Source organism: Lonchura striata, chromosome 6, assembly GCF_050655825.1.
Source record: "Lonchura striata isolate lonStrDom1 chromosome 6, ASM5065582v1, whole genome shotgun sequence".
Taxonomy (NCBI): domain Eukaryota; kingdom Metazoa; phylum Chordata; class Aves; order Passeriformes; family Estrildidae; genus Lonchura; species Lonchura striata.
In genome coordinates, this window is record NC_140708.1 from 19817077 (window position 1) to 19844017 (window position 26941).

The window sequence follows — 26941 nt, forward strand, 5'->3', positions numbered from 1 at the left end:
ATTAGTTTTAAGATGTTTTGAGGATGTCACTTTTCCTGTCACAGTTAATCAGTACTTAAACCAATGTGGTTTTTAATACAGCAACAGTGTCTGAAATTCATGCTACCACTCTGCCTGAAAATGAACTTGTTACCTTGTGGTGAACCATGAAATGATAATCAAATTTGGTTTTGCCATTTGCTGCTGGTTGGATTTATTGATTAGTTGACCTTAAAAGATTCCCTGACAGATTAAGTAAATACATTTTTGCTTGCTTGTTTGCATTTGAAGCATCAGTTTTGATCATTTTATTCTCTGCTGGAAGAGACTGACAAGGTTATTATAAGACTAATATAATGGTGACTTTGAGTTGAACCTTTTCCTTTCTAGACCACCTTTCCTTCTTCATTCTTGCAGAGGTAATGACATGAATGCTGACTCTGCCTAGCATTTAGGGGAATGTAGAAATCCCTCCCTATTTCACTGTACACAAGTGCTTTGCAAAATAAGCATATTTAAGAGCCTTTCAGACATCAGTTTGACTGTTGAGATTTTCCTAAATGTTGCAAAAGAGCTCCACTGATGAGAGAAAGGTAGGACATTGTTATGTGAAAAGTACAAATAAGAAATCACATTTAAAACCCAGCAGTGCTAGGATAATCTTTATACCTCACAAAGCAGCAGAGCAGTGGAGGAGGAGCTTTGTTTGCTTTGAAGTTCTCCATAAAAATTAATAGGAATTTATATGAGTTAATGTTTCATTATAATTTATACTTCATTCACATTACAGTGGGTTTTAGTCTGGAAACCTTTTGAAAATCTGAAATTCATGTGAGTGAAATAATGCATCTTAATGGCTTTAGGCTGGGCAAAATTAGACACATGTGAGCAAGATTAATGGAATCCTCCCATCAGGATAATGTTTTGCATGCCTCTGAGCATCTGTCCTACAAAGCCACAGCTGTGAAAGCTGCTCCTGTTATAAATTAGTACCTGCTCTTGAAGATACTGCTCATCCTGGGAGACTATTGTTTCACCAGGGGCAGGGAAGGGAAGAGCACAGAGAGAAGCTGAGTCAGTAGGGCATCCATACCACCAATGGCATGGTAATGATCTTGTGAGCATGACTTTCTTACCTCAGTGGAAGGCATGAATTAGGTATAAACATTTTTCAAGAGCATTGTCAAATCACAGAAGTGCTTCTAATCTGTGGAGTCAGTGTTGCTTATATTTCCTGCCTGTCTGTATTGCTTCTTTGTATACAAATTTACTGCACATTTTGCAGGGAAAAAATTCCAGTCAACATAAGCAGAAGGAGAAGAATAGTCCTGTAATTTCTCAAAACAGAAAGCATTGCCTGCTGCAATGTGCTAAGAGGAAAAGGGACCTCCTCACCTGTCACACTATCCATAATTCAAGTCATGATGTGACATGACATTAGTACTTCACTGCTTTCCACTATCTGCATAAAAATTTGTATTTTGAATGTTTGTTTGGCAAGTTAGATTAAGAAACCAAAATGAAGGAAAAACACTGCGTCTCCAGTGGCATTTCATTCAGAAAATACACATTTGTCAAGAGGGTCTACACAACCTGGGAGAAGGTGCAAGTGAAAGGAACTGTCCCCGGTACAGCTCTGGCAGACTTAAATCTGCTTAAAGCAATCACAAAACCAGTGTCACCTGTAGGAACTTAGGTAGAGTTCCAGTGAAAATGTCCCTTCATTTTATTTTCCAGTACAAGAACTGAGGGCATCAGATGAAGCCAGTAGAAATCAGGTCTGAAACAAGAGGAGGGGTTTATATGAGCTGTGTAACACTTGCCACAGGATGCTGCAGAGAACAGAAGCCTATAGACATTCAAGTGGAAAACTCTGAGGGACAGAAATCCATTCAGGGTTACCAAATACTTAGAAACTCCATCCAGATCAGCAAGCTCATAAACTGCAGCTGGAAGCTGGGAGAGTGTTATTATTATTGTATACACAAGTATAATTCATGCTTGTGTGTTCTTGTGTAGGCATTCACTTTCAACCACAGTCCAAGCACAGGACAGTGGGCTTGGTGAACCTTGGGTAAGGCCCAGGACCAGTGTTCTCATGGTGTTTATTTTGAACTCACCCTCAAGCTGTGCTGTCCCCTCTTTCCTGGTAGCTTATTATTAGAACTGGGTCACATGAGGCATTTGGGACTGCGTCTCGGTTGCACTGAGTGACATTTCTTTCACAGGGAAAGCTCCGTGCTAAGCAGGAACAGCACCATAGCTTATGTGAAGACAGGAGTAGCGGTTTTTTTTGCGCAAGATTCACTTAAAGCAGAAGGTTCATTTTTCTGGCTGTTCCCCATTGCATCAGGGACGTAGTGCTGAGCTAATCCAGGGAGGCGTCAAGGCGCGAGCTGTATTTAGAGTCAGCCACCTGCTCGGGAACATCAGGCGGCAGAAGGAGCCTGCTTCAGCAAAAACCTGCCCTGAGCATTCCACAGCAGCGGCTTCCAGCAGGCCCTCCCTCCTCTGCCTGACTCTGCATGAGGCCTCCAAAGGGGTCAGCACCTGAAGACAGACCCTGTCAGCCCAGGAATGCTCTGAGCCTGGCACTCCCTCTGCCCAGGAACTGCCAGATATTTTGGACAGCTGCAAGGTGGAATTAAATCACGTGGGTGAAGAGTGGCCTAATCTCTACATAGGCAATATGTAAGTGTTATTTGAGGCTGAGCTGTTCTGAAGGGCTGGGGAATACAGTACTAATTAACATATGCTGTCCCACTTTATATAGTTCATTGCCTTAACTTCGTTGCCTTAAAATAGACTTAAGATTAGCACAGAAGAAAGCAAAAGGACTATCCATTAAAGAAAGAACCTACTGCACAGAAAAATAATTAAAAAGAGAATTAGACTCTCTTTATTGCTTTGTATTAATTTATAATTGTGCAACATACAGATTTTATAAGTGCTGCAGCATTTACCATACAGAGCACAAGATAGGCTCATGATCCTGAGCAACCTTAAAATTGAACAATAGTTGGTTTTTACCTTTTTTTGGTGTAATTTTAAATAGAATGGAAATTTTCACATTAAAAAGTATTCTGATTTTGGCTGTTTATATGACAACTTGATTTGCAGTTGAAACTTTGACAAATCTACAGATATTCTGAATGACAGCAGACTGCACTATTTCTGAAAACTGTGCAGATGGGTATTTCACTCTGAAGCATAGAGAAAGCATGCAATCATCTGCACTCAACATGCCTAGTACCCAGTGTTATGCCAAAACAAGGGTTTTTTCACCATCATCAGGTTGCACACTTGTTGAAATATCTAGAAATTAAAATATTTCCTACAGGAGAGAAGCTGAGGAAACTAAAAGCCCTGCTGATTGCCCACTGATTACAGCTAAAGTGGGCATTCTTTTAGCTATGAAACAGCAAAGCCAAAAAACGAGCCAGGTGACGCTGGGGAAATACTCTGCATTTACAAAACTTGGTTTTGCGGATTGCCGCCTGCTTCCTGATGTCCCTGCGCCCGCAGGCAGGAGCGTGGCACCGGCAGGTGGCCCCGTGCCCTGCGCTGGGGACAAGCACGGGGCCCTGCCCGGAGCCTGCCTGGGCTGAGGCAGGAACAGCGATGGGCAGCGCCTCGCTGAGCTTCTGCCTTGGCCCGGAGAGTGGGAAACCGACCCCTGCCTTTCCAGTTAAACCTGTAACTACACTTGGAAATGAACTATTTTACTTATTAGAACAACGTGCAGAAATAAGGATTTGTAGAATTGAGCCTGACAGGTGGTACAGGTCGAGATTTAAAACAAAAATCACTGAAATTGTGTTCTCTTAACAACAACATTTGATTTTAGACAGCCTTTTAAGTGCAGTTTCAAGACCTTTTCATGACTATGAATATACATGTTCCAAACTACTCTTGAATGTTTCTTTCAATCACATTCTGTCTTGTAGAGGGAAAGAAATGGTGGAGAACAAAATGAAAAATATATAGATAACAACTGTGTATGTGTAGTAAGGAAAAAACAAACTTTGAGAACACTCAGCTAACAGAAATAGAAATGTAAACAGGTTTCTTTGTTAATGGAACAGCTGATCACTAATACCAGCTTAAATATGAATTACAGACTGCAAAGAGTGAAACTGGAAGTTGATCAAGAACTACACATGGAATTTTCTTTATTGTGCCAACTTCAGTAAGACAAATAGGAACAACACCTGAGAATAAGGTTTAATGAGCTCTTCATGAGATAGAAATGGGGAATGGAGAGAGTATGTGCATTTAGGGCCCAGCCCAGTACTCAGTGAAGTTAATAAACAGTGGATGTTTCTGTTACTGAGCAAACCCATACCAGCATCAGAACTTGTGCCAGAGCTAAAATAACCCAGAGCAGTACCATATATTGTCACTTCTTGTTTCTGTGGAACCATTTATGTGCAGTTTCTGAGCAGCTACTTGGAAATCAAAGATCCATATAGAATTAATGCTGTATTTTGTAAGAAATATTTCTCTGTATGCCTTTATCAGAAATCTGATGTTCCCTGTCTTTAAACAAGTTAAATATATCATAAAATAAAGTAGGGATGGCTGACTTAACATGATGACTTTTCATCCTGGAGGACTTTGAAGTTGTCAACAATCTGATTATTAAATATTTGTCTGGCTATCAGCCATTGCTGATATACAAGGCCAAGGCCAAGACCTTTTGGGTTTAAAGGTACAATGTTTTCTGAAGTGCTATATAATAAGCAGCTGAGGGCACAATATGTAAAATATCCTGCAGAAATCAAACTTCATGCTGATCTTAAGCAGGCAGGTTTATTAACTGGAGTTTAACCAGATCAGCAAGGCTAATATCATGTCAGCAAAGAAATATTGTACAGTTACAAGCTATGCTAAAACCTCAATGTGTTCAACATACATATTTCAAATCCAGTTATAGAAGGATCCAAACTACCTCCTGAGATGAATTTTTGTAGGGTGTTTGGGCCAGCAGTCTTCAATGTGACTGTAGCCAACAGAAGTCAGTAAAACTTGTTAAACTTATTTCTTTTCAGAAGTTAAATATCTTGGAATTCTGCATTTCCAGATATGAGTATATTCAGAAATCTCAACCTTTTACCATTCTTCTACTACCTTACTTTTTCTTACACCTCTCAAAGGAGAAAAAATGTCTCAGAGTGTGGTGGGCACTGGCTCTACAGACAGGAATACATTACAAGGCAACAAGATAACTTCAGCTATTTGTAATCATAAGCTTTCATAGAAGACACAATCGACTTTAACCTATACATTCTGTGTGCATTAACAAGGGCAAATGGTGAGTCCCTGTCCCAATGGTAAACTGCTGCTCTTACACAGTACTGGCATTAAGCAATCACAAATTATTTTAGCAGCATTAACTAAATGTCACTCAAGCACTCAGGTAAGCCTAATTATCCACTTACAGACATTGTCTTCATTGGCACGTGGGAAAACAGAAGGATCCTGAGCGATTAGGAGTGACCAACAAAACCATATCCACATCAGTGGCAAGGATCACACATGGTGTACTAGTAATCATCAGAATGTATCTTCTGTCACAGGAGAGAAAAAAGAAAAGCAATTAAACACAAGACAGTTTTGAGGTCTCAGTCAGAAATTACTAGTTGGTTTTTTTTTTTTAGTTTTTCTGTATTGATTTGTCAGCATACACAACAAAAATAACTAAAAATAGTTACTTTCTCATTTGAGAAATAGCCAAAAGCTCCAAAGAGCTATTGCAGAGACATGCCAGTTGGCCATTTACAAAGCCTTATGCCATGTGTTTTCCTCTGTTTCTGGACTCAGATCTCTAGTAACAAAAAGCAGTTATTGATTTATGAAAGGGCTGTATTTAATACCCTGGAGGCTACTTAATCTGACCTGCTGTAAATTGGATCTCTCAGAGATGAGATGAGATGAGATGTGAGTGAGGCAGAAGTACAAACTTAAGCAATCTGTGACCATAGCACTATTCCGTGCAGCCTGGAACAGCACTATGTGTACTCCTTTCTGTTTTGAAAGGAAAAATCTTTATTTGTTGTATTCTTAGAAAAAGCAGATCTGCTTCCTTTATGCTGGCTTGCCTTATGATATTCTGCCACTTTTCTCTAGGCAATGCTATCCAAAGAGTTACTCAGTCGTGAGGAATTTCATCAAGCTGCAGGATTTACATACTGAACTAAGATACAGTATACACATATGTCAACTCTAAACTCTTAGGAAATTAAAAGAACACAAAGCAACAAGGAGAAATGTCAGACAATCTGAATATGAGATAAAGATGAAAGGAACATGACCTAAAGCTTTGGCAAAAAAATCTATTTTTCCTCTCTGTTTAGGGTATAGAATGTTTCTGAATTTTGCATGCTCCTTCATTTGGTTAAATGAAGGCAGCAAATATGCTAGGTACTCCTCTGGGATACATTCCTAATTTGCTGTCCATTCTGCTCGTTAACTCTTAAAACTCAACTCCAAGACAAAATAGGCCCCTGTTTAAAATTAAGGGTCTTAAGTATATCCCTGGACACAAAAAGATGCTAACCTGTTTTGCTGATTTGGATCAGCAAATGAAAAGGGGAAAATATTGCCCAACCCATACAAATCACCCATATGGGAGACAGTTTTCTCTTACTGGTGACAACAGATGCTCAATGGCTGAGAACTTTCCAGAGGTGACTTCTTCCTGCCATGTCTTCTGCCCAGCTCTGTCTCAGCTTTATGGACTTGAGAATTACTGCAAATGCAATAAATTTGCAGTATAAATTAGACATTTCTCTCATGCTCAAAATTTCCTGTTCCCACCAAAATTCTTATTACTTGAACATTGCTATGCTTCTAGCACCAGTGAACATGGAAAGAGACAAGTTATTTAATTTTAATGGAATAGTTCATAAAGGAACTGCTCTTTAAAGCCTATTCTGCTGGCTCAGAAGGCAGGTTTCTCCCAGTACCCTGTCTAATGTCAATGTCTCGCCACTTCAGAAGAGGGGATGGTAACGAAAAAAATTGAAACTTTTTTTTTAACTGTTGAAATGACTACCCAAATTGGCAAGCTAAGCTTAGAGTACCCCAGGGCAGTTCTCATCTTAGAGCATTTGTTTGGAAATAAATTGTAGTTTTAGACTGAAGTCCTAAACATGCAGAGGTAAAATACTTGGAGAAAGTTGCTGGTGGCAATTCAGCATCTCAGCAGAATTCCATTGCATTTCCCAGCGTTCACTTGCCACATGCATGCATTTCTGGAGAAGGTAATGCAGTGCTGCATCAGAACACTAAAGCTGGGGCCACACTAGTCCTTGTGGAAACTCTCACCCCAAACCATCAATGAAACCAAGGGTTGAGTTTGCCCTCCTATTTCCAAAAAGACATGCCTGCCAAGGACAGTGTGGCCTAAGAGGCACACATTGCTGGCAGGCTCTCAAGTGTCAAAATAGAACCAGCGCTGCCAGCTGCACAGATCCTGTGCTTCGCAGGCAACACACAGACAAGGAAAACATCGAGTTGTTGGGTGAAAAAAGCAGCTTCCCAGGATTGCTCTGACCATGGTGTGATTGTGATCAAGCCACACTGGCAAGTATTGTCTTCCCACGTGTGTTTTGCCTCCCGCAGGCTGCCTGTAGAGAGCAGCTCGGGCAGGCTGATGCATGCTTGTTATTGCCGGTGTAAATATCTCTGTCTTGTGCTATTGTGGCACAAAGCAGCTGGACCATTTGAAAATAATTTAAAAAGCACTATAAAATTAGGGCTCCAGTGCTCTTATTTTATGGCTTTCACGAGCAGCCATTGCCTAGAGAGAAATTATCCTCTTTATTTTCAAGGCTAAAGGTTCTTTTAACATTCATCAAAATCAAAGTGCACCCTTGGTAACACGTTGAGCTGTTACTTATTTAGTACAGACTCTTTACTTTCTGCATAATATCACATTTGAGATCTCAGTTCTTCATATACAACTAATTTCTTTGTGTCTGCTGTTGTTTTCACCAAGTGGATTTGCATAGTTTCAAGAGAGGCTGGATGATGCCCTGAAACATATTCTTTCCATAATTCCTTTTTTTATTTTTTTTTAAATGGTTAGAACAACAGCCTGGAGTGTTTTTGTTTCTGATCCTTCTATAAAAATGGCCAATTATCTCTTAAGCAATAGATTTGCACAGACCAATTAAGCACTGTAAGTGAAAGATTTTCAAGGGCAGAAATAATACTTAGGTGCATAACCTGATAGAATCACCTTGAAACATCTCTTCCCTATGTATATAAAAAACCTGGTTTTGATAAGTTTCTTTTTTTCCATTCTTGTTTTCACAGACAGTTTCTTTACTAAACTGGAAAACGGTGAGTGAACCAAAGGAGCATAAAAAAAATGCAAACAGTACAAAGGGAAAACCATTATTCAAAAAAAAAAAAAAAGAAGCACAGCTGTATCAATCAACCATACTTACAGCTCAGATCTGAAGGGCTTAGGAAGAGACACTGCATGAAAGCATCCATCAGCCACAAAGGTGGTAAGTGGGGAATGGTAAGGTCCTGCACATGCTCTGTTCTGCAGCTCAAGAAAACCACTGTGTGCCCCTCTGTTGTTTAACCTGCCTGATGTTTCTGTAAGAGACTGGTCACCTTATTATCCAGACATCAAATACAGACTGAAGATAAACATTTACAAAGTCATAACCTTAGCTCTGTTCTCATGGTTCCCTCTTTGGCTAGGATTTTGTCTTTATGTTCTCTGGGGACAGCAGGCTCATTCCTGTGCCAAAAGGCAGCACTCTTTCAGATCCCAGGAAGGGGGGTGGTTGGTGCTGATAGATCCTGCTGTGAAAGCATGAGTAGCCACATAGAGCAGCTGTAAAGTCAATATGCATCATCCTGCCTGGAGGAGATGTAACCAGGCAAAAGGCAAGGCTGCCTGTGTGCAAGGGGAGCTCTGTCACCATACCAGTGCCTCTGAGAGCAGGTGGAGTTTGAGTTTTTAAAGACAGAGATTTTGCCTATCGTCACCCAGTCTGTGATCCATCAAGGGAATGGTTAAGCTAATAGAGGGATGAGATAAAGTTACTTGGTAATCACTATTGTTTATGACCCTAGAAAGGTAGAAAATGGGACAGGCATGAAAGACTTCTTCATGGAAGAGGGAGGTGGGACAGACATTAAGTAAGTCAAGATAAGAAAAGCACCTCAGCTCTGTAACACATTTTTCTGTTCCAACAGTCAGCAACCACTTTCCTGTGCCTGACAGTCTCAGAAATAGGGAGAAGGATCCAATTAAGCTCACATAGCTATGGGCCCCTGTATTTCAGATCAGATTGGGTCTTTTGGGTTAAGACTGCCCAATCCAATCTCAGCCCTTACTTGTGGCAGTCCTGAAAAGTGGCAGGAGAAGAGGAGAGGTCAGTATAGCCCTCTCAAGACCTGATCCAGCACTGTGAGTGAGATTATGCCAGCTGTGCAGGGGATTCCTCCCTTTGGAGCTGATTTGCACATTTGTTATCTCTCAGGCATATACACCTTGATGAACAAAACAAAAATTAAAAACTCAGCTAGAGTTTTTATCCAGTAGAATAGAATAGAATAGAAAATCCCTTAACCCAGTAGAATAGAAATAGAAAATCCCTTCTAGCCAGTGGTTTCAAATTCCTGGACAGCCTTTGCTTTGTAGATAAACTACCTGTAATGAATGGTTTCTCAGTATTGTTTTCTCTATAAAAGATAGCAAATTGACACTTGCAGTCAACACTTTAGTGCTGAAAGGGGAGGATTTTCTTTTCAAGAACCAAAGGTGAGCAGGTGTCTAGAGAGTGTTGTTTTCTCCATACACACATATCTACTAACACCTCAATCTGTAAAGGATTGCTCACCTCACATCCAGAGCAGGATTAAGCATACTATGGAGCTGTTTTGACCTAGATAGTCAGTTGCTGAAAACCTGGCAAAAGGACCAAGGTTGTAGGATGTCCTGCATGAGCTAAATTCAAAGTAATTTTGTGTTCAGTTTAAACTATTAATTTCAAGGAAGGTTTAATCTACCTTTAAATAGCAGGTGGGACCTCACAACTCAGAGGTGGGCATCCAAAGGGCAAAGGAAGGCTCCTGGATGCTGGCAGTGTTCTTGTGGTGTTGCCAGCAGCTGCAGACTTTCCATCACTTGTTTTCCTCACAAAATGAAGCTGCTAACTGCAGAAGCAAGCTGGGACCAAAGTAATTTTATGAAAAGAATCAGTACAAGGAAGAATATCTTAAAAATCCAAGCTGAAAATTCCAGATCAGAATCTGGAAAGGTGTGAAGACATTAGGATCTGTTTTAGCATCATGTCATGGGATAAGGGTGTTTCTGTTCAGGTGATGGGCACCCATATCACCAGTTCTTTTCCCTCATCATCACAAGAGCTGAAAGCTGCTTTAAGCATTTTGCTTTTGCTCCTTCACTCTTGATGACTTGTCATTCTCCATGTTATCACTGTGAAATGAACCTTGGGTCATAGTAAAAAGTATATTGCCAGCCTGGGAGGAGATTCTGGATGTCTGGTGCCCATGTTATAGAATTCAATATTTAGTTTTGAGTAGTGTGGACACAGCATTCATAAGACAGGTGGGAAAAGAGTCAATGCAGGTTAGACCTGAAGGCTGGCTAGTTATTTATTCTCCATCAGGCCAGAGCAGAGTCTAGAGGAAGCCAGCATAAGAAACAGGACAGCTGTGTATCCTCCAGGTTTTGGCTTTAAGCAGATTGGCTAGTTCTTAAACCTCTTGATACTTTTAATTACTACAGACTCAACAGAAGAACTGGTCCTAGCACAAAAGTCCCCAATTACCCTCATGCTCCCAACAAGCACCTTGCCTCCATCAGTTCCAAGGAGGGGTGAAAGCTGTGGGGGAAAAAAAGAGAAGGAGGAGTGAAGGCTGGGTGAGAAAGAAAGGTGAATGGATAGCTGAGGAGCAGGCTGGAGGGGTGAGGAGCAGGCTGGAGGGGTGAGGAGCAGGCTGGATGGTGAGGAGCAGGCTGCATGGTGAGGAGCAGGCTGGATGGTGAGGAGCAGGCTGGATGGTGAGGAGCAAGGCTGGATGGTGAGGAGCAAGGCTGGATGGTGAGGAGCAGGCTGCATGGGTGAGGAGCAGGCTGGATGGTGAGGAGCAGGCTGCATGGGTGAGGAGCAGGCTGCATGGGTGAGGAGCAGGCTGCATGGGTGAGGAGCAGGCTGCATGGGTGAGGAGCAGGCTGCATGGGTGAGGAGCAGGCTGCATGGGTGAGGAGCAGGCTGCATGGTGAGGAGCAGGCTGCATGGTGAGGAGCAGGCTGCATGGTGAGGAGCAGGCTGGATGGTGAGGAGCAGGCTGGATGGTGAGGAGCAGGCTGCATGGGTGAGGAGCAGGCTGCATGGTGAGGAGCAGGCTGGATGGTGAGGAGCAGGCTGCATGGTGAGGAGCAGGCTGCATGGTGAGGAGCAGGCTGGATGGTGAGGAGCAGGCTGGATGGTGAGGAGCAGGCTGCATGGGTGAGGAGCAGGCTGCATGGGTGAGGAGCAGGCTGCATGGGTGAGGAGCAGGCTGCATGGTGAGGAGCAGGCTGCATGGTGAGGAGCAGGCTGCATGGTGAGGAGCAGGCTGCATGGGTGAGGAGCAGGCTGGATGGTGAGGAGCAGGCTGGATGGTGAGGAGCAGGCTGGATGGTGAGGAGCAGGCTGCATGGGTGAGGAGCAGGCTGCATGGGTGAGGAGCAGGCTGCATGGGTGAGGAGCAGGCTGGTGCTGGAGGAGACTCTGGGGAGGCCACTGCCACGGGGCAGCACAGCTGCCATGACCATGAGCTTTGTCCCAGACAAACTTTCTCAGCAGACAAACCGCAAAGGCCCTGATGCACGTGCCCCATGTCTCAGTGAGGGAAGGCCAGGCCGGTCAGGCCAGGCCAGGCCAGGCCAGGCCAGGCCAGGCCAGCCAGGCCAGCCAGGCCATGCTGGGGAGCAGCGGCGCGGCAGGGCCGGGACCAGGGCCGGACCCACGGGGTCTGCGCGGTGCTGCCATGCACAATTAACTTCCACCAGTTAACGAGCTCCTGCTGCACAATAATCTTTGTGAGTTTTTCACAGCTTTCTTTTATCTGTCAGAAGAATGCAGGGGGGCCACCATACTGGCTGCTGAGGAGGAATGCCTTTGGGTAACTCAAAACCCCCAGCCAGTCTGGTTGTATTTTCCAAACCAATTTCTGTTCCTGTAGAGGGTTTAATTCCTTTAAGAAAAGTATTGGAAGTGAAAGCAGCTGGGGAGACAGCACAGACTCCTCCATTCCAGCCCTCTTCCAAAGCCCCAGCAGCTCCTGTGGCACCCATTGCATTGAAGGGTAGTTTCCCAGGAGAACAGGCAGGAGGGACACGGATGTGACCCTGCAGCCCAGCCCAGCAGCCCAGGGCAGCAGCCTGCTAGCACCCAGCCTGCCCTCCTGCCCGGCTGCTGTCCCTCTGTCTCCCACTGTTCCCAAAGGCCAGAGCAGCATCCTCTAGCTTGGCTCTTTTTCTACTATGGCTGGAGGAACAGGGAATGGGAAGAGAACCATATTTGGAAGAAGACAGTATAAAAGACTAAAATAATCACCCTGCTTTTTACTTTAGGTGAGTGCATTATGTCTTGGACTGGCTTGTACGACAGATTTTGCCAGCAGACCAAAACCAGGCCAAACTGCATGGTGTACAGGAAAAAATGAGCACTATCACAGGCTTTTCTTACACATGAAACCTGCATAGGAAAGGATACGGTGTAGATCTTTTGATGTATACACCCAGGTCAATACCAATCTAATTAATTCCGTACAATTCACATTTTTCTTCCATCCAACGTGCACAAGTTCTCCCTTTTAATGCCGGCCAGGAGTGTATTCCGTTCTGCGATGCCCATCGCTGTGCGTTTTTAAATCTCCCAACATTGTTTTTTCCTGCCATCTTGTGGCAGTAGGAAAAATCACAGCGTTTCACCAGCCGCTGCCCGCCGGCCTAAATCAGGGGCTGTCAGTAAAATAGTCTAATCTACAATTAGATTAGTTGGCATCACTGCAAAAAAATACAGCCCCTATTGTATATTTAAAATAAATTTTAAATTATTGACTCATTTTTTCAGTTCCACTAGTTGATCTTGTAGTGGGGGGTTCTTTGGTTATCCCAGAGCAATTTGTCTATAAGGAGCAAAGTAGAGTTGCATAACAGGTGAGACTTAATCATGTTATGACAAGACTTCAACAAGTGAACCCTAAATATTTAGAAAAGGCTCCCTTTTGCCAGTGTTGCTCTCAGGTCTTCATAGCTCCTTAACAAAGCCATCTTTGTTTCCTATCAAACCATAGAAAGATCTTGTCTGATAGGCATGTAAAGCTTTTCCTTTTACTGCAACCACTATTGCTGTCTGGCCTCTCAATGTAAATACCACAAAACCTGTCCAAACATCCTGCATTATTTGCTTAATTCTAAACCAAAACATTTTCATTATTTTTTTAAAAATGCATGTAAGATTTATATAAGACTGAATCTAGGTTCCTGGGTTTTCCCTCCTTTTCCTGCAATTGCACAGAGGATTTTTGAAAATAAATACTTGTGATCCCAACTCTCCTGCCACAATAGCTCTTCCCACATAGTTGAGGTTAAAATATGAAAATTATATATGATAATTTAAAAATATTCAAAAAGAAAAAAAAAAAAAGCCAGTATTTTCCCTTAAAATAAATGCAAAATTCAGAGTCAGTAAGAAAAACTAGTCACTACTTACTAAGAAAATTTCCAGCCTGCAAAGAGAGTGTAAATTAAAGCTCTTCATAGTTTTGTTTATTTTCACTAGCACCCGCAAAAATGACTGCTTGGGATTCCAGGCACTGGAGAGAAAGGATGTTAGTGCTATTTATAGCTCACAGGTGACTCCCATTGCCATTGTACCTGAGAATGTCGAAGTCCTTAATGCATTCCTGCTTGTAGCAACTTTCTCAGGCAGAGGACAGCCTTGCCAAGGCTCTGCTGGAGGCACGGAGGTTTGCTTCGGGAAAATGGACTGTTAAGCTTGCGGTGTGTTCCCAAACTGTCTGCTGTAAACCACCTGCAGCAGGCACAGCCTCCAGCAAGGACATGCTCCTTCCTTCTGCCTCTGCTCAACCCTCCCTCTTGGGAGCCCTGAGGCTGCTGCTTTGCTGGAGGCTCTTCTCCTCTCCATCACCCTACTTACCAGTCTTGCCATCCACCTACAGTCCACACCAAGGGCATGAAACAGAATCAGAAAAACAATAGCATAAAACCTGGCAAGATATAGTGAAACCTGGCAATAAAGTGAAAACACTCTGCAAAAACTTGCTGGGAGAAAAAAACCCTTGCTTCTGCCCTGCTTGACCAACTGCAAGGCTTGCATAGCTTCAGTCTCAGAAGTGGGGCAGCACTGTGCTGCCTGTTTCTCACAGAGATATTGCAGCAGGGCCAGGCAGGGAAACTCCTTCCCAGAGACCCTGGGACAGGCCGTTCCACTGCCCTTGACCCCTCATCCTCACAGCCTGGAGAGCCAGCCGCACACCCTGCTTTGCCCACAGCCCTTGATGAGGCAGCTCCTACTTCCCTCTGATTTACCTGGCACCCTGATACCAGGCAGGTACAACAGAAAAATCACTCACTTATATTTCTTCAAATTTAACATAAGAAATTAGGAGCATATACCCATTAGATACATAATTAAAAGTTGCAAGTGACAGGAAATCCCCATTCTATGTCTTAATATCTCCTTTTAGTTATTCTCATGTGCTCATCAGTGGTCAACTCCTTTGTAACATACAATCACTCTTCTTAAAAGATTACTTAATCAAAATCAAATAATGATTTTAAAGTCAGCAGTTGAAAAAGAAATTAAAAGAAGAAAAAATTCCACTCTGCCCCAACAGAGCTGTGAATGTCGCTGGAAAGCTCTATGATATGCCTGAAAATCTCAAGTGCCAAAATAGATCTTCCACTGTACAGTTTTGAAGTTTGCTCTTGATTCTATAGCAAAGAATTTGTACAGCTTTGTCAACCTTAGAAAAAGGTGCCTTTTTTGTATGTACCCTTTCAAGAAAGGCAAAGCAAGGAGAGCACTTCACTGCTTATGTTAAAAGTGCAGGGAGAGACAGCTCAAAGCTACCCCTGCCAAACGACCGAGGAATATCAAAACCTCTTTCTCATGCCTTCAAATATTCTGAAATCTTGCAAACTTGACAGTGTTGTCAATTTTGTATTGACAGCAGCAGTCAGATAAAAATCATTTGAGGAGTAAATCAAGGAGAAGAAAAAAAAAACCCTTTAATCCACAGTCACACAAATCCATACTGCCTGCAGAAGTGAAAGTGCTTTGGAGCCCCTTTTAATAGCAATATATTAACAACCTTGTTTGTCTTTCCTGAAGCTTTCAAGACATTATTTCCACACATCTCTCTCTCAGTTTGGCCTCTTTGACACCATTTTTATCAGAACTGACCATGACTTACACCTATCGACAGCCTGTGACATCAATGAAGTCTTGGCACAGCACTGGTTGTGACAGCACTCACTGAACTGTTATCAATATCAAGGTCATTTTGTTTTTCTTGCTCTCACTGCAGCTGCAGCTTCTCTGCCCTCAGGGCATGAGCTGCCTAAGAAAGCTTTCTAAGCTCCTCAGAAGCCACAGCCTCTCTGCTCCATTACTGGTCTTATGTAAGATTAGAGTGAAATTTCTACTATTAGAAACAGTTAGCTGCATGGTGATTGTGTGCTCTCTTGATTACAGCATCCAGCACAGTTATGGCTGCTGGCAGCAGGACGTAAGACTAGACAATTTTAATTCAGGAAGAAACATTAGCACAATTGAGATTCATTAAAAAAAAAAAGTCAGTAGTTTTGGGGGGCTTGAATTCCTAGCTGTACCCTGGACAGGAATGCCCCAGAGGAGAAATAAAGGGGAAAGCATCACCCTAGGCTCGAAGATAACCACAGACAGTCGGAAATTGTGCTAGGAGCCTGTGGAGGGCAGCGCTGTCTTGCTGGGGATGGTTTGTTCCACAGCTTAGAGATGCCAGCTGCTAAGGTAATACTTCTTTTTTTATCTCTTTTGAATCTGAAAGCTGCAGATGTTAAAGCTGGTGTCATGCCACAGCCATGACCTGTCACTGCCAGCAAGACTCCCCATTTTTCCAAGCAGTGCCTCCATTTTTAAGCCATACTTCCCTGCAGTCTTAGCCACATGCATGGGCAAGTGCTTCTTCCTAGGCTGCGTGACTCAAATAGGAGGTTTGGGGGAGGCAGGTGCGGGACAACACAAAGGTTCTCCCCGCTTGGAATTACAAGTTTTGGGAAAATATGTGCAGGTCTATTACATTGCAAAGAAGAGGAAATGCTCTCCAAGAGCGCTTCTGCAAGGTAGCCACCTTCTTCCCAAAAACTAGCAAGGCACAGGTGAAGCTCACCCCACTGAGCTCAGCAAGCTCTGCCCCTCCCGGGGTCATGCCTTGTCCAAGGACAGCAGTGGCTGTGTGACCTGGGATGGGGCAGCTGGGAGGCCCCACTGGGGATCCCCACCGCACTCAGGGGCCCCTCTGAGCTGAGATGCTTGGACTCCACCTCCACACCTGCATGCCTGTGTCTGGCCATGCACCCCCTTGTCTTCCCTTTTTACCTGGGACCTGCCTCACCATCAGGAGCTCTTCTGGCTATCCAAACCCTGTCTGAGGCTGATTCCTAGCACATGCCCTGCCCTGAAATGGCCTCATGCGTTCCTGCTGTCCCCTTGTGGAGGCAGCTCCTGTGGGGCAGCGGCAGCAGCCCTCCAGCACCATGGGCAGCCCTACACAGGAACACAAGGGCTCACAGAGGAAGGAGCCTTTAGCCTTTAGCTTTGCAGCCCAGCTCAGGCTCCTTGCAAGCAGAAGTTGGTACCTTCCAGCTCAGTTTGAAGAAGTGAGAGGGCCTCATCATAAATGTACAAGGCCGGATGTGAATGGAGATGTCAGGAGGGAGACCAAGTGGTGAAGAGGTGCGAAGACTCCCATTTTCTCCCACCCTGTAAAACACGGTTCCCAGTGTAGGGTGAGGGGCATCTGCAATCTGAGCTGGGCTGGGCTGAGAGGGAAGCTGTGGAGGAGGCTTGGAGAGCTGCTCCTGCTCTTTCCTGACACTGTGGTTAAAGGGCGGGCTGTGCTTTCCAGAGCCCTCGATCTGGCAGCTTTCCCAGGTAGTAAATTCTCTTAAAACCTGAACCAAACAAAGCTTTAATTGTACATTCTGCTTTTCTCTTCACAAAATAATGGCAATAGCATTTATACAGTGCTGCATTGAACACGAACCTGCACTGAGGCTGAGGGACCAATTCTGTTTTCCATTATTCAGGGGCACTGCCTCTGATGAGACAGATCAGAGTTTGAACAGTGAGCTGGAGCAATGAACTTCTACTATTCCCTGCTGTTTGACTGTGGGCAAAATAAAAGGCCATAATATATGATGCAGTCAGCCAAGAAAGCAATATTGCTCTGCCATGTGCACAGTCTACACCAAGACAAGTCCAGGATCTCATTTCTAAATTCCCATAGGTACCTCATTTAAACCATCAGCCATAACCTGCTTCTCATTTTCAATACCACTTGGTATTAGAGCTGCAGTGAACTGCTGGTGAGAGATTCTAATTCCTGCAAACAAGCCCCTGTAGGCTTGCAAGGAAAACAGAGAGTTTCCCTCTCGGTTGCCTGCTAGGTTCCCATCTGGCTGTTTTAACTTTGCTGTTGCTTTTAAATGTGCCTGTTTCTGCACACGAAGCTTTCAGCTCTACCTCAAGAGACTCCTGGGTTCTCTTAGCATCAGATTGTGACCAAAGTGTAGAGACACAGACTGGGTCCTCTTAACAAAAAGGAAGATCATATTTCACATTACAGTATTTAAAAGATTAATTCCACTAACATGATCATTTCCTTGTGAAACACACTTCTTTCCATCTGGAATTTTCCATCAGGAGGACAAAGAGCCATACTGTTACACACTACCTGAGAGAAAAGAGCAAGGAGTGTAAAAGATGAGTGCAGAGATGCTTGCTGAGAGAAAAGAGAAGAAACAACAGAGTAGACAGCATTTTCAAATGCATCAAGAGGCTGTTTTAAATTTTTTTTCCCTTCCACATGAATTATATTCTGACCCCATGCTTTGGAATTTTGAAACATCTAGTTTGTCAGGTTTTTGATACAGGGAATTTAGGATATTTGGCTGCAGGAGTTTTCTGTATCATGTTATTGTTAGGTAGCATTTGTGCTATTGTAGTATCCACAGGCCCTGCTGTGCCTGAGGCTCTCAATAATCTCATGTAAGGACTTGTTACTGAAAGACACCTGTCCCCATCTGGGCTATCAGCATAACCACAGGTAGAGCTGTGCCAACCAGGAAGGTTCTAACAAAAGGAAAGGAGGAAAGATGTCCTGTCAGACTCCTCTTGGGACTCCAGACATTCATTTAATCTCTCTACAGCTCAGTTCCATCTTGTGGAGACAAGGGAACAACCATGGCAAAATGGCAGGAGGCCCTGTTACAGAAGTGACAATTTGGATTAGGCAAATAGGTGGCTATTCAGTCTGTGTTCACTGTTAGTGAAATAAAACATATTTTTCTCAACCAAGAGCAAGCCATTTAATCTTGTTTTAATGTTTAAAATATTTTATCTAATGCAGGAGAACAAATTCCAAAACAAAGAGTAACCGAAAAAAAAAAAAATGGAAATGGTAAATTTTTTTTGAAATAACAAAATTAACTATTTAATAGCTACAATATTGGAGTGTTTGTGTTTTTACCCCCAAAGCTTTGCTGAGTTTTTTTGCACTAGAATCTGCAAATGCAATACAAATCTATTAAATGCTTTAGCCAATTGAAGTCACTGGGGAGGGGGTTGTGTGGGCTTTTTATTTTCTTTTTTTTTTTGTTTGTTTGGTTTTTTTGCTAGACATGTTCAACAGAAAATGGCAATCGTTTCCACCATAGAGAAAGGAAAATAAAAAAAAAAAAAACCAAACCAAACCAACAAACCAAAAACCAAACCAAAACCTTTGCAGATGTAGTATTCAAGTGGCTGGACGATACAGGGAGATACAAAGCTCCACTAGGTTGTTGTAGACAAGGTTCTGGCATGACTGAGTCCCTCAGGAGCTGCACCCAGCTGCATGCAAACAGCATGGAGTCACCCACAGCCCTTCCTGGGGGCTCCGTGCAGCCAGGCAATGCCACCCACGGCTACCTCCAGCCTGCACCTCCAGGGCAACTCCTGAACCACTGGGAAAGCCCAGGCTCCACAGGCCAGACAGGGATCCAAGCTGGCCCTGGCTATTTGGGCTGTACCCCAGTACTACAGGTGGTTGGGAAATGATGCAAAATGACAAGGCAGTTTTAAAGCTTATGTGCTACCTTGTATTTTGTGGATCACCATTAAAATCTCTGTCCAGTCTCAAAAGTCTCCCAAGGATTGAATTTTTTTGCTTCTGTTGTTTGACTTTTAAACAGAAAAAAAATGAAAGAAGAAAGAAAGAAAGAAAGAAAGAAAGAAAGAGAAAGAAAGAAAGAAAGAAAGAAAGAAAGAAAAAGAAAGAAAGAAAGAAAGAAAGAAAGAAAGAAAGAAAGAAAGAAAGAAAGAAAGAAAGAAAGAAAGAAAGAAAGAAAGAAAGAAGCTAATGAGATAGCTACAGTTTAAAAGAAAAGTAATCCTATCCAACTTTCATGATTTAGATCTCTGCATAAAATGTTAGTGACCTTGTAAGACAGAAATTTTTCCCTCAGGTACAGGGATTCCTGCCCTCCTGCTGTCACTGACTGTTTCCACCTAGAGCAGCTTCTGGGAGCCACCCAGAAGGAGAAGCTCAGAGAAATGTAATCAGTGGCAGCACTTTTGCTACCTCTGCAGTATCTTAAAGTAGAAGGTGGGGGGAAACCTTCACCAAAGTCCCTGGCCTTCAATTAAAAAATTCATATTGCTTTCCTCATTAGTCCAATCATCTGCAATAGCTATTTCCAGGCTTACCCTGAAGGCCCTGCAGAACAGCCCAATTTCAAGGCAGTGCAGCGCAGGTGGGAGCAGTGTTCTTGGGAGGAGCTGTGCTTGTGTTGACACAAGGAGCTCACTTGTCTGACATTATGCATGTGAATAAAACAATGTTGGCACACCTTTTGGAAAGAGGATTGCTCTATGAAAGGGAGCTCTGTTGCAAAGCATTTCCCTGGCTGCAGAGGTCAGAGTCACCTGTGAAGTGTCACTGGCACCAAAATTGCTCAGTTTTGGGAGAACCTCTTCAAAGTCAGGTCTTGAACAAATGGCCACAAAATCTAATTCTCTTTGGTCATCATCTCCATTACTCTAGCTAACTGACAGACTACAATAGAAGTTTAAAGCAGCAGGGTCTAGGAGAAGTGAAAGTTTGGTATCCATCTGCTCCACAACTTCAGCCCTTAAGCATCTGAAGCAACTCAGTGTCAGCCACACTCCTTGATAATGAGCCTATGGTCCTATGAATCTCCTGATGTAGAAGTTGTATTATCTTAGTCTTGATTTTCTTTAACTGCTTCAGCTTAACGTTCTGTGTCGGTGAAAGTACAAACAGGTCATAATGAAGATGCTGGCAGTAGCTCTTGAGCACAGTGCATGACTTTCACAAGGCAGTAAAACTTGTTGGGCAGTGCACAGTATCTTTTTCTGTGCTATTCTTCATGCTAATCTGGGCTAGGATTGCACAACATACTCCTTTACCAAAGCTCTTGATCTTATATTATCTGCCCTGAAAAAATCATAGGCTTTTATCTCTATATTTCTCTCTACTTCCCTGCAGTTCTTTTCCTCTATCATTAAAAGTAAAACCAGTCTTCTTTTTTCTATATCTCCCATCATTTTTATTGTGCTTTTCATATCTTGCTTATTAAGTAGTTACCCTAGGGAGACCTCTTTCTTATTGGAACATACAAAAAGCTAAAACTGCACGTAACATTTGTGGGGAGGAGGAGGGAGGAAGGGGAAAAGGAAGCAAATTTAGACTGAGGTCCTAGAAATATATGTGTACGTTCAGTAATATGCCTCACATCAACTCCACTTCTTTTCTGCAAGCAAAAATATATTCTCCATTGTTTTCTGCTTATTCCCCAAAACAGCTTACACTGTTAAAAATAATGTATATGGACAAAGTTGTTGTTTTAGTAGTAACATCCATATGGCTGCTGCTGCTGTGGGGCAGAGGACAGACCAGATGACTTCTGAAGGTCCCATCTGTGCTTGTTTTCTAAAATTGTTGAGAAAATAAACCCAAACTTAGCTTTAGGCATTCAGGCATTACAGTGGAAGCTGATGCCATATCAGAATAAACACCATTTACCCTGCTTTGGGAAGAGTTCTAGTGTACCTTCCACATTGATTATGACTCTAGTAAGAACAAGCAAGCAAACAAAGCTCATGAATATCTTCAGGGGGCAAGAACAGCAATTCAGGATAATGCAATCCAGGCAGGAGAAATGTTCATAAAGTCTTAGAGTAGGGAATGCTTGGATATCTTGCTCTTGACTGAGCTTTGCTTCCAGCTGAACCATCTGACCTGGGCTTGCTGGGTTTAAACCAGCAAACAGCGTTGCAAAAGGGTTGCCTATATTCCATGGCATGATTTGTGATGGCTCACGGGTCTGTGATCTCAGAGACCTGTGAGAGAGCACTAGATGAGATTCTCAACAGGACAACAATGCCAGAACTTTTAGCTGTATAATTTCAAAAATACTCTTTTTTCACACATCCTGGGTAAGTATTCTGTCCCTCAGACAAGAGAAATGGCCCCTCTCTGAAGTGAAGTAGCTATCACATTATTTATACAAAGTGGAACAGCTCCCAGAGGAGAGATTGAGACAGGCGCAAGAATACCAGTATAACTAAGTGTCCAGGGATATTCAACTGAGAGAAAAAAAACTAGTTCAAATCCTCCTGATTTCTCTTTCTATACATACAGACATATACAATATATATGTTTATAGATGCATGTGAAAATAATTTCCTATGTATACATGTATGTATGTGTGTTTAAATACATCACTATAAATGAAATAAAATTGTAAGTACACAGTGTTTATATGTGTGTACACATACACCATACAGATAGCGCTCACATACATATCCCTAAGATTTTCACCTTGGCCCTAGAAACTTTGTAAGTATAATTAAATTTAGTGATTCATTCAAAAACTTCTGGTTTTAACTAATCAGTGTCAAGTGTACACAAATACTCTGGTAGCACTTCAACAAAAAGAGAAATGTTACCTGTACCTACAAGGTTCATCCAGTCTGCATTCAGGTGATGCAGATGTTCTTCACCAACAGTGTTACTTGACAAGAAATTAAATCACATTATCTTATGCTGCTTTCTCAGGGGAGAAGTTACATTCTGTAGAGTCTGACCCCGAGTCAGTCCTGCTCTCTAGATGCTTTTAGCAACACTGGCAGGCCCTGCTGCACACACTAGTTCTAATAATGTAATCCTATTTGGAGGGTAATGAACAGATCTACTTTCTAGGGAATAGTACTTCTGTATGAAAATTTCCTTTCAATTTATTTCAGAACAACTGTCTCTGATACAGCCTGAGTACATGCAAAGGAGCAGCAAGATGCCTCACACCAGAGACTCTTCATCTCTGACTAGCAGCACTTCCTACGAAACACCGGCACTATCAGATCTCCAGCAGCTCCTGTGGCTCAGAGGAAGCTCTGATAATCACGTGGACCAAGTCTGGCCAAATATCTACCTAGGAGATGCGTAAGAACATATGGTCCTATTGTTAAGCTGTTATCAGTCCCTGGGAGGAGGAAGAGGAGGAAGGGGTGTGGTACTACTGAGGAGTAGCTTTTGGGTCTTCAGGAATGTTTTTGTGATACAGGCTTCCAAAAGTGATGATGTAAAGAGCTTGGATATCAAGAAACACATGACATTGCAAAATAGTGACTTACCTGTAGCGTGTCTGACTTGGTTTTTTATATTCTTTGAGCCACCATAGATTTAGCAGGGTAGAAATTATTTGTATTCTAGACTGAAGTCCTCAAAGAACCTATGCCAAATTGATGTCTATTCTGATATGCATTATGTAGCCTCAAAACTGTGCTCTAATTCAGTAGAAAAGAGGCTTGTAGCCCTAACACTCAAATAGGGGTAGCAAGATTAAAACCCAGAAGGAGGAAGACTCAAATGAATTGTACAATAGTGATCTTGATATTCCAAATCCAAGCTTTCTTTCAAAGATGATAAAACTGAAAATATCAAACATGAATTTTCATGTAAATACCTTATTCTTGTGACCAATAATATTTATTGCTATTTCTTTCCAGTTGGATTACTGCAGACTACCTAAATCATTAGCTAATTTTGCCCAGCTCCTCCTCCTCATGAATATATCAGTTAAGGTTCAGAATTTTGTAGAATGCCTATAGTCCTAGTTTATGGTGGGAAACGGGGGTCACCTAGCTGGTGAACACAATGCATCTACTTCATGTCCTAACCAGGAACAAGGTGTCACTGCATCTGTGCGAGTTCTCACTCTTGAGAAGAGGTACACTACCAATGAGAGATTAGCTCTAAAATTTCCTAAACAAATATTTAAGGAAAATCTTGACCACTTCATACAGTAAGCCATGTTCCCAGGGCTTATCTGTTGGGAGGCATTTGCTTAACTGACAATACCCCACTGGCAAGTCTGTGCTCCTGCTGCTCTCCACACCTCCATATCACATTTTTTATGTGCAAAGCACTATGTGCTTCTTGAAATTTGCTCCTCTGTAAGATGCAGTTCCTGTATCCTTCCGTAGTGGGAGCAGGCACTAACTTTAAACCATGCTATTTTTGCAGAATGTTAGGAGCATTGCCAATGTGCCCTTCATGTCTTTCAACAGGTGGGCTGCTAGGAGCAAAACTACACTTCAAAGCCTCAACATTACTCATATCCTTAATGCAGCAGATGGACCATATAGCATCAACACGGGAGCCAAATATTATGCAGATCTGCAAATAGAATACTATGGAGTAGAAGCATTTGATGATCCTTCCTTCGATTTAAGTATCTTCTTCTACGATGCTGCCAATTTCATAGGCAAGGCCTTAAACTCTTCAGGAGGTAAGAGAGAAGCAAAGATAAGCTTTGAGAGGAAATTTCAACACAAGCCAAATGACTTTTCATTGCAGAAACAGGCACCAACAGAGCTTAGAATCAGCATATGGTTCAAGGCAGCACATACAGAACCACTGAGCAGAGGATGGAGAAGGGTGCCTATGCCATGTCCCCAGCAGTTGTGGAAGACTGGCTGCCCCCAGCCCAGCATGGAGAAAAGAAGGGCAAGCTCTGGGACCTGAGTATAGAGGGAAAGGCAGAGGCTATGGCAGTGCAGATGCTGCCCCATGGGCCCATCCTGTAGAGATCAGTGGGATCTATGTGCTTCCACACATCCCTCCCACCCCTCGCACACTGACAGGGGCTCCAGTTGGGGATCCTGCCCTGCATACTGCTCCTGCTCCTTGTGGGAGCAGTGGCACTTCAGTGCTGGCTCAAATGCTTCACATGCTCAAGTATTTTACAGAATTGCAGCTTTATTCAGCTTGTCTATTAAACTAGAGAAGCAGCAGAAGCTAATGAACTAAGTCAAAAACTACGAGCCTGACCTGCAGCCTGCTGAATTTTTGTCAGCAGAGTTTGGATTATGGCCTAGTTATCATAATTTCCATTTGTTCCAGAGTTTGCTCTGACTCTGACTGGCTTCAGGATCTGCTGCTTTCACTGGAGTGCTTTATTAAATCCTCAGTTATAGCTCACACTGGGCTGCTGAGATACAGTAAATTACACAACTCCATTTTTACAGGCAGACTATCCCACAGAGTTTGTGGGACTTGCCAGTGATCACAGGCAGGGCTGGGCCAAATTTTTCTGCCAAAACTTTTATTTTTTCCACAGAAAACTATACTAACAAGTTTAGTCAGAAGAAAGCTTCTCCTTCCACAGAAAATTTCAACTATTTCAATCTTAGGCCTAAATTAGATGCAGGAGGTTAGTATGAAGTACCACCTTGCCTGAGAGATGATCTTCCTGAAAGCATGAAGATCCACTAATTATCACCATTGCTTTCTTAACTTGTTTCTACTATTTTTTTTCTCCTCCCTTTGTCTTTTCCACTTTAGAAATGGTAAAGCACACTCACCTTGCTGTGCCTTTTTGTTCATGCAGGTAAGGTGTTTGTTCATTGTGCCATGGGAGTGAGCCGCTCAGCAACTTTAGTGCTCGCCTTTTTAATGATCCATGAAAACATGACACTTGTGGATGCCCTGAAGACAGTGAGTGCTCACAGAAACATCTGCCCCAATGCAGGGTTCCTCAGCCAGCTCCGGGACTTGGACATGAAACTGAATGAAGAGAGAAAAAGAACTAGAGCATCTGCCATCAAAGGCCTGTAAGAGAGTATTGCTGAAATAAAGGGGACAAAATCTTGTTTGAGCTGCCTGCATCTCTTCCAGACTAACTACATTTATAAATTCAGGACACAAGTTTATGGGACACCAGGATGCATGTTATTAATAAAAGTAGATTTTTCTTGATCTTTGCATTTTGCAAAGCCTTCCTAGATTTATATTTATGATTGGTTGTATCCTTCACTCTCCACCTTAAAACATTGCTGTCTGCTAGCTTAAAAGAAAAAAAAAAAAAGAAAAAAAAAAAAAAGAAAAAGAAAGAAAAAAAGTGAAAGAGATCAGGTTCCACTTCAGAAATAGCTGTGTTTCAGCAACTAGTGAAGCTCATATCACTTTATGAAGTGTTAGGCTATTTGAGGTGAAAGATGCCATATTATTTATGCTACAGTAATGCTTAGAAGTTTTCTTATGAACCTGCCCCCCATCCCTTCACTCCCTGTATCTCAGAGGGTTTGTATTTTGAGACTTGAATCTGGCACTGGTTAGTTCTTGCTTTTACAATTGGTGGAGCTCCTGAGTTGGGGTAAGAGGCTATTTAAAGGCAGAGCAGCTGGGAAACAACATAAGCCACTCTAAGAAATTATTCCAGGTATCTCTACAGGCTTTTCCTTTTGGCTGTTCATCACAGCTTTTCTCCTCCATGTAAATACATTTCCTTGAAAGGGCATTCAAATATTGTTAATCTTTCATACTAAAAATCATCCAGGAAATGCTGCAGAAGATGCTTCTAAAGAAGAAGGTGGGTACCCAGCTCATGCTGATGCAGGAAAATATTTGACAAAGCTCAATGTATCCCAAATTTGTTTGGCAGTTCAAAATTACAAAACTTGAGATCTTCTTTCTCAAAAATAAAAGGTTATTAACATTGCAACATCATATTCTGTGGCATTTACTTTTGTGAGGTGGACTGAAGTGAAAACTGAAGACACACAGGAATGGCAAGGGAGGTGTTGACAGGCATCAGGCTTTCATCTTTGTGTCTCTGGGCCACCATAAGAGTGCTCAATAGCTACTGTCATCTGATGGATCAGTGCTGCCTGGAAACTATGTGAAGCACATCTGGCTTTTAGTTCCCAGTGGACAAGCATTTGCAGCACAAAGCCAGCTCCAAAGCCAGCTGGGGATGGCAGTTTGTATTCCTAGTACCAAAGTCAGGAATGCAGAGGCATGAACACTCCCCACTATGTGAGCTGGCTACTCAAAAACAGCACGGCAGCAAGGGAAAACATTCCTTGCCATTTCCAGTATTGTCTACAAGGTTAATTTCTGCCTTCAGGACAGACAACTCAGCACCTTTTATAATGCCCTTAGGTGATACCTAGATCTGCTCTGTGGGCCAGACTATAGGAGTCAGAGCACAAAGCAGAGTATTTGGCACTGAGGATCTATCATAGAAAGGATGTCTCGGGGGTTTTACTTTGGACTAACCCTGTAGACTGGACATCCCTGAGCAGCAGCAGAGCAGAACTGGAACACTTCTTTGCTTTAGTTCCTT

General features: G+C 42.7%; 1 protein-coding gene and 1 long non-coding RNA gene across 7 annotated transcripts; one reads left to right on the forward strand and one right to left on the reverse strand.

The window, feature by feature from the left end:
* Nucleotides 1-26322, forward strand: LOC110480879 (dual specificity protein phosphatase 13B). Of its 6 annotated transcripts, none has more exons than XM_085583522.1 (5): nt 1-2670; nt 8302-8512; nt 22560-22755; nt 23883-24103; nt 25205-26322. In XM_085583522.1, the coding sequence occupies exons 3-5, from the start codon at nt 22589-22591 to the stop codon at nt 25429-25431; spliced, it is 615 nt and encodes a 204-aa protein (XP_085439648.1). In that variant the 5' UTR covers nt 1-2670; nt 8302-8512; nt 22560-22588; the 3' UTR covers nt 25432-26322. The 6 variants fall into 6 exon arrangements, with proteins under 6 accessions (XP_085439648.1, XP_085439645.1, XP_085439647.1 ...); XM_085583519.1 differs by having other exon boundaries at nt 8302-8498; XM_085583521.1 differs by having other exon boundaries at nt 8302-8498; nt 25346-26322.
* On the reverse strand, nt 4135-25301 carry LOC146767045 (uncharacterized). Its single transcript, XR_014956302.1, has 4 exons — nt 25179-25301; nt 10018-10177; nt 6629-6730; nt 4135-5549 (listed from the first exon to the last, which is right to left on the reverse strand). It is a non-coding gene; the product is annotated as an uncharacterized LOC146767045 (long non-coding RNA).
* Nucleotides 26323-26941: the final 619 nt, after the last annotated feature.